The sequence below is a fragment of the Montipora foliosa genome, unplaced genomic scaffold (genome assembly GCF_036669935.1).
Source record: "Montipora foliosa isolate CH-2021 unplaced genomic scaffold, ASM3666993v2 scaffold_446, whole genome shotgun sequence".
In the NCBI taxonomy this organism is placed as follows: domain Eukaryota; kingdom Metazoa; phylum Cnidaria; class Anthozoa; order Scleractinia; family Acroporidae; genus Montipora; species Montipora foliosa.
Window position 1 is genome coordinate 126,727 of NW_027179752.1, and position 8,274 is coordinate 135,000.

At 36.2% G+C, this 8,274-nt stretch overlaps 1 protein-coding gene across 1 annotated transcript in view; it reads right to left on the minus strand.

Annotated features, from left to right (window-relative positions):
* The window catches only part of LOC137989193 (uncharacterized), a 76,468-nt gene that overhangs the window by 55,944 nt on the left and 12,250 nt on the right, over positions 1-8,274 (minus strand). Inside the window, exon 2 of the mRNA XM_068835043.1 lies at positions 1,993-2,265. Within this exon, the coding sequence (XP_068691144.1) occupies positions 1,993-2,265 (273 nt within the window). The remainder of the gene's footprint in view (positions 1-1,992; positions 2,266-8,274) is intronic.

Here is an 8,274-nt window from a genome sequence, read left to right on the forward strand (position 1 = left end):
TGCATCTACCCTGGGCATCTCTTCTAGATTGTGACTGGTCCCATGATATTGTTGGTTACATTTATAAATGTTATCATTTATTTACTTGTCTGTCTTCCTTTTTTCATTGAAAGAGGGAATTTGAGTATAATAATTATTACTCTTTCATGATCAAGCTTTTCAAGTGGGTTAAATATCACTAATCTCCACAGAGGATGCCTTGTGGATTAACTATTAAAAAAGCTTTAGCATACTGTCATGTCCAAAGTTCTTATCAGCCTTGTAACAGGAAAATTTCAGTGTTTTTCTTTTCAAAATTTGAAATTAACTTCTCGGCCTGATTGAGCGAAGAAACATAGTTGATTCTTTCTGGGTATTCTTCACACACAGCAGACGTTGTAAAATTCTCTTCCATTGCTGACGAATGCAGCAAGCGACAAATTGGTTTTCCCGCGAGATTTCACGCAAGCACATGCAGGTCAGCGGGAGAAGGAAGTTGAGATTTAACTACGAAACCCGAGACCATTTCGCTCACCAAGTTGTTTGATGGTAAACAGATTAATGATACGTATACTTTTCAACCAAGATTCGTTTTAAGCCCATTTTATTTGAGAGTCAAGGCAATAAGACGACTAACATATTACAATATTAATTTCTACTTCTTCGATCCGGCAGTGTTCTCGTATTTAAATTTGTGAGCGCATTTCCATTTTCCTTTTTGTGGAATAAATTACAATTCTGAAAGCTATGGAACGGATAGCATACACCATTACATACTTTTAAAACCTCACCCTCACCCTATGTTACGTAGTGTCCTCTACTTAAGCAAGAAGACAAGTCATCGGGTGAGGAGGCCTCTAGGCCCGACGTCATCGTGAAGATTTATGAAGCTTTAATCCTTGCACGAGTTTCCATTTGCCTTGTTGGTGTAATAAATTACAATTCTCAAAATTATGCAACGGTTAACATACACCAATATATACTTTGCCAACCTCATCCTCACCCTATGTTATGTAGTGTTCTCTACTCAAGCGAAACGACAAAACATCGGGTGAGAAAGGTCAACGACGTCGTGAAGATTTAAATCTTTGCACGCGCTTCCATTTGCCTTTTGATGGAATAAACTGCTTGGCAATCCATGCTTGCGAACAAAGAGGAACAATTGTCAGTAAATTACACTGGGTTTGCAGTTTCTAGCATCCCATGAAGTACAACCTCTCTCTGGCTTGTGTCGCCATATTATTTTTTTTCCGGAAACACGATGATGACGTCATGTCGATGGTCGGAAAATTACGATTTCTTGGCTCTACTTCACCCTATGTTATCTAAAATGCTGACCACATTGGCAAGCTTCTTTGTCCAGCTAATGTTGATCATTCTTCTCCAACACCACATTTCAAAAGCCCGCAATCTTTTCACCAAGTTTGTGTTTAATGTGTGCTAACTAGGGCGCGTATAAAAGGATTCACCTAACAGGTATAGATCACCCCTGGAGAAGGCACTGGGTAGGATTGCAAAAAGTCTTGTCGTAAATCCTAATTTCTATAAGCTGCATTCCTTTTAAGCCGGAGTAGCGGGAAATCCACCTGGCTGCCTTTTGAACTGTAATCTATTTTATCAAGAGAGTATGATTCATACTCTCTTGATTTTATTTGGAAGTAAATCTATTCAATTCAAAAATTAGGTTTTATCAACGGAGTTGATAATGTAAATTGGCCACCGTACAGAGATTCTAAAAGCTGACGTTTCGAGCGTTAGCGTTAGCCCTTCGTCAGCGCTCTGACGAAGGGCTAACGCTCGAAACGTCAGCTTTTAGAATCTCTGCACGGTGGCCAATTTACATTATCAACTCCGTTGATAAAACCAAATTTTTGTATACTACTTCCCCACCGACGCAGCATCACAGTTTCTTTAGAAACTACCCCTTTATTCAATTCAAACCTTTTTGTTTTCAAAATCACGTGACACGTGCTCTAAATTGTAAACAAAAATCATAGCACAAAAAAAGCAAACCTAATACATGAAGAGTAGAATTGGAACATTCTTCACCAGCCTCGTTTTTGGCTATACACTGGTACCATCCCTCCATACTCTTTGCAGTCTTTGGTAACAGAAGAAGTGACTGGTTTGAAGTATTTGTAATGACAGCATCCGTAGGAAGCTCTCCATTTTCAAATTTCCACGATAGTTTTGGTTGTGGTACACCACTCGCCTTGCAGCTAATGTTGGATGTTTCTCCTTCAACGACCGTCTGGTTTTGTGGGGACACGTAAACTACAGGAGCCACTGATTAAAATGAGAATATATTGGGAAATTACCAAAATCTTCTAAATGATCTGCTTAGTTCGCTACATATGCTCCCAAAGCTTCCGTATGAACGACATGATCTCGTTGTTCAACTGCTAAAAAAACTATATCAAATGCTGTCCGAGGTTTTAAAATGTTAGTTTAGACAATAAATGTTAAAACAACAACAACAACGGCAACGCAAAGCTTTTTTTATTTATTTGATTATATTTATTTACAAACTTCACCAGGAGTACTGGAACACACCAGAACAAGCTCTAGTGCGAGGTCCAGAAAAAAAAAGTATAAAATAATAATAATAATAATAATAATAATAATAATAATAATAATAATAATAATAACAATAATAATAATAATGATAATCATAATAATAGTAATAATAATAATAATCATAATAATAATAATAATAATAATACCGAAACTTCGTAGCAGCACGAAGTAAGATATCGCTTTGATGATCCATACGATGTTTTTAAAATTCATCTTTAAGCAAGACATGTTTCGGATGAAACATCATCCATCGTTAGTGTACAATAAGAAAAAAAACTAAAGTTGAGCAATAAATAGTGTAACAAAGTGAGATATAACATGAATAATTAAGGATTAAGGCGAGAACAGAACAACCACGAAACAAAACAGAAAAAAACAGACTATTTAAGCTAAGAAAAGAAACTAATTAGTATGAAAGGGATAAATTAATGGGAATTTAAAGACGGCTGCTCCCAAAGGATATGCATGGCTTCTTTAATTTTCAATTGGAAACGTGTGGAAGCAGAGTCGAGGATTTTAAAACAGTCTTCTGAACACCGGGAGCGGCAATTTTCAAAACCTCTCAAGTGCTTAAAGATATGGGAATGTTTGTACTAGAATTCTTCGAAGGCATGATATTCGAGTTGTAAATAAGCCCATCAAGACTTTGCAACAAGAATTCCTTTATCCTAAATTCAGACCACCTATTGAACACCGACCCAACGTGGTTTATAAAATACCCTGTGCCGATTGTGATTGGTGTTACATAGTTGAAACTGGCCGTTGCTTTGAAACCCGCAAGAAAGAACACGTTAGGAATGTAACAACATTTGCTAATGGGTCAAACATTGCGAAACATGCGTGGTCTGTCGGTCATCGCATTGATTTCAATCATTCTCGAGTTATCGACAAAGGCTCTTTCCGTATTAGAAAACTCTAGAGGTTTGGCACATCTCTGCTACCAAGCACGCTGACAATAATTTATCTCTAAGCCGATTCCTAATCAGTATAGCATTCTTTTTATATAATAGCCACCTTTTTTCATACTTTTACTCTGTTCTTTTTATTACTTTTATCTCGCCTTTTCTGTATATATTTCACTAATTTACATTCAATGTTTTATCCGTGGAAGGCTGTAGATGGACAGCCGAAAACTTATATTCCTTTTCAAAATTTTTAGCCAGAGAACGTTTTATATTGTATTCACGTTATCTGTTGTTCCCTGCACAATACCAGTTTTAATAGATTGATTATACATATGTGTTATGGGTACTGACAATAGCTCAGTAGCAAGTTGAATCATTTTATTAGGAATACCTAAGGATGATTTACGATCCTTTAAGCACTTAAATAGTGAGCAGACCTGGAATTCCGCAACATAACACATAACAAAACTATCAGATGGAGTTGATTTTTAAATTGTGAGCGGTCCCTTCGCAATTCGTGATGTCTTTGGCCAGATTTGGACCGACATTAACAAAGTCTCTATTAAACTGATCTTCTGAATCGATTTCAACCCCATTAGTGTAGACCCTGTTGTTATGCACAATCTTTGACCTGGGAATCTGACTCTTTGAGTTACAGTTAACCAATGTCCCAATTAATTTCCAAGCTCCTTTCAGGTTATTTTTGTACAGGTCAAAATTTTGAGAGAAGTAGTTTTCTTTGCATGTATTTTAAAGCCAATTTAACGTATTTGCATATATTTTTTTATATCTAGCCATCTTACTTGGATTATTAGAAGAAAGTGAATTTTATATATACTGTGTCTAGTTTTGATGGATTTATTAAAATATGGCATTAAATTTTCCAGGGCGTACGGAATAATTTTTGCTTTCTTTGGGCCATTTGCCTCATAGGTAAGTGTTTATTGGCGATTGATTTAAGCAGATCAATTGTTTTGGCTGTTATTTCATGCAAATCATTATTCCATTCACTGTAGATAGCATTCCAGTTAACTGTATTGATATCCTGCAAATAGGAATCTTGAATAAACTTACTATAATCCCTGTAATATCTAACCGGATTATGTTTCTTAACTGGAATATCAGCCAGTTACTATTTCAGAGACAATTTTACTGGTGTTGTTAGTGTAAATATGATCAATTAGTGTAGTTGAGTGATGGGTCAGACGCATTGGTTTTGTTATATTAACAGGTAATAAATTATTTAAATATAGCATGTCGAGAGAAGCCTCTGTAGTTGGATGGCTATTACACTTTAAGAAGTTTATATTCATATTCCCAACAAGATACAAATGATACTTATTAAATTTGAGCTGCTTAATTAACTCATCAAACGTATCTTTAAAATCGTCAATGCTCACCCCTGGATGCTTATAGATACAGCCTACTAATATGGACTTCCCATTATTACTGGGAGATATTTCAACCCAGACAGATTCTGCAAGGGGTATATCCAAAATTATATCAGACATTATGATTGAATTTAGAAATGTACTTGTATAGAGAGCTGCCCGTCCTGCAGAAGTTAGAGAATCAGTTTGGAAGATACTGTAATTAGGCAGCTCAACATTAGATATAATATTTACATTCATCCTCGTTTGAGTAATCGCAAAAATACTTGGCTTTATAATTAACGAGCATGATATATCTTCAAGTAGATTAATATTAACGCTTATTTCACGATTGACACATTTTCTTTTGTTATTCAGCAACCTTTATTTAACTAACTACCCTATTGAATATTAACAAACTGATAGTCCGGAGAGGGCTTAATAATGTAGAGGGAAAGAGCGGGGCTAATGAATTGAATTTGATTGTAAATGAGGGATTTATCTGTATAAATCCCTCGTTTCAGGGACTTATGCAGATAAAGCTCTGAAACGAGGGAGTGTTTAAATCCCTCATTAATATGAAATTTTCCAACTAATTCATTCTCTTCCTGACAAAATCAAATCAGTCCTTTCTTTGGACCATAGTTAATCCATGCATAACTCTGTTTGGACGAATACATTAATTTCCAACAATGCAAAACATATCAATGAGAAATATAACAGCCCAAAAGGCGTATTACATGTTTGGTTTGCCGAACATTACTAAGCCATCTTCTGTTTCTACAAGCATTCATATCGAAAACCTAAGATTAAAGATAAAAAACAATCAACATGAAATGACTTTCGGCCATTCAGTTCCAAAATTTGTCGCTGTGCAACCCTCTTTTTCTTCTGTTTACATAATCTGGACATTACTAAACAAAGAAACAGCGAAACAAAGAAACAACAAAATTAAGCACCAAAACACCATGTATGACCCGACCATAAGCTACCATACATATTGGATTTGAGATGAAACATCGATTTAGGCCTAATTACGCCTAAAAAGTTAAAGCTCCTAATCTCAGTCTTAATTTGAATCCTAATCTTAATTTCAATGAATTAGGAGCAATAACGTTTTAGGCCAGGCCTAAAACAATATTTAGTCTCAAATCCAACCTTTGTCGGTTAGTATTCAGTGTATGGTGGGGTCATACATGGTGTTTTAGTGTTTCGTTTCGCTGTTTTGGTGTTTCGCAGATTCGTAGTTTAGCAATGCCCATGCACATACATAATCCGTTTGGAATCGACAAAGCGTCTTCGCATTCTTGACATTGCTGTACGTTAACACGTTTACCAAAAACTTATCTGAAATTCGGCTCCGCTGAGTAGGTTGGATGCAATGACCTTCTTGCTGTTTCCCAAAATCTTCTTGCCGTTTCTCTCGAGCTTCTCGTTGCTCGTTTTACCCTAATGGACTACAACGCTGTACAAACCACTCCTATGCGTCCCTTGAGAACATTACACAATGCACAAACAAACAAACTTGTGTTATTTAAATAAGTTGGTTAAGTCACAATAAATCGCAGAAATCGTGGAAAACGCACAATCTCGCCAATCAATAATACAAAAGCTACATTACGTTCTGGAGCCGAAAGGCATTTCATGATTCTCTTGATAATACTACTTGGCCAGCTTTTTTCGTCTTGTAGTCGGGGTTTATGTAATGATCCCTCATTAATGATGTCATGAAATAAGTCAGATAAATACCTCAAACGTCAGTATTAAATTAATCCGTACACATGTATATATGGATTAATACCTCCGTTCTCGGAATTTATCTCTTACTTAAGGTGGCTCAAAACAGTTTCATCACTTTTAGGGAGACCTTGTTTTAGAAGGATTGACACTACAATACTTTATCACGTAACAGCAATGTTACGGTACCATGTAAAACATCGATTATTGCTTAACAAGATGCAGTCATTTTTGTGACATAACAAGTTACCATGGTAATAAGAAAGCCTTGCAAAAACACCCTGTATTTTAGCTTTAGTTGCTCATATCTGAAAAACGAACTCGATGACCCCAATTTTTTATCGCACAAAAGTAATCAGCAGGTTTAAAAGAATTCTGTGGAGTAGATTCAGAGCTATCTTAAATTTTCAATTATTCAAGGTGGCTCTGAATCTGCTCCACAGAATTTTTTTCAACTTTGCAGAAAGTTTCATTCTGGTATGTCGATTACATTTCAGAAATAAAAAAATGGACGTCACCGAGTTCGTTTTTGAGATATGAGCAACCAAAACCAAAATACGGGGTGTTTTTGCAGGGCTTTCCTGTTGCCACGGTAACGTTTTACACCACAAAAATGACCAAATCTCTTTCAGCAATAATGGGTGTTTGACATGGTACCATAACATTGCTGTTAAGTGATAAAATGTTGTAGTGTCAATCTTTCTATATGAGAACGTTTCTTTCAAGTGTGGAAACCGGTTTGAGCCACCTTAAATAGTGCAAAATTCAAGTAGTTAGTATCGATTCATATTGAATAAAGTTTTTCATTCACATCCAAGATTCACTAATTCAGGTGTAATTAAATCAATCCACATTCAAAATCTATATTTATATTCACGATTCACGATGTTATTTTTATTCATGATCAACATTCAAATATACATTCAAGATGTTATATCGTTTCACGATTTTTATATTCATTCATACTCATACAAGACTTTTTTGTTTATGTAGTGAAGGTCACATCTTAGTATATTCCAGATTTAAATTCATTCGACCTTCAAAAACTTTAACCACTCGCGAATTCATTCAAGATTATTCATATTCATTCAAAAATTTCTGCGCATCCAAGTTCAGTGTCCTCGAAGTTTGCACATTTCTCGAGCATAACATGATATCTGAATAAACCAACCACATAGCAACTCTCAATACCCTACCAGTTGTTTGATCGTTGGTGACAATTGCTCTTAATAGGAGGCTTTCCCGTGACGTCATCGCCGCCATGTTGGTGGACGAAACTAAAGATCTCTCATTAGCTTCTTTTGTTCGCCCACCAGAATTCGTACATTTCACTATTGTTATTGGTGTCTCTAGAGGTTGGTTGGAAACGTCCTATTGACGGATATAGTTGCCTTTTTTTTTATTGCGGAAAGCTCAACTCCGCTATTGTCTTGTCTTCAGATCAACCAAGGGCATGGAATAATAATACCAACTTTATTCATTTAATTCAATGAAAGGGAAGGATACCAGAGGTTATCCCTATCGAGGATATCCGCCCTCAGCCGGATGTAATTGACTGAAGGTCGATTTTGATGAGGAGGAAAATCGGAGTACCCGGAGAAAAACTTTCGGAGTCAGATTGGGATCGATTGAAACTCAGTCCACATACGACCCGAGGCCAGGTTTGGACCCGGGTAACAGAGGTAGGAGGCGCGATTGATAACCGC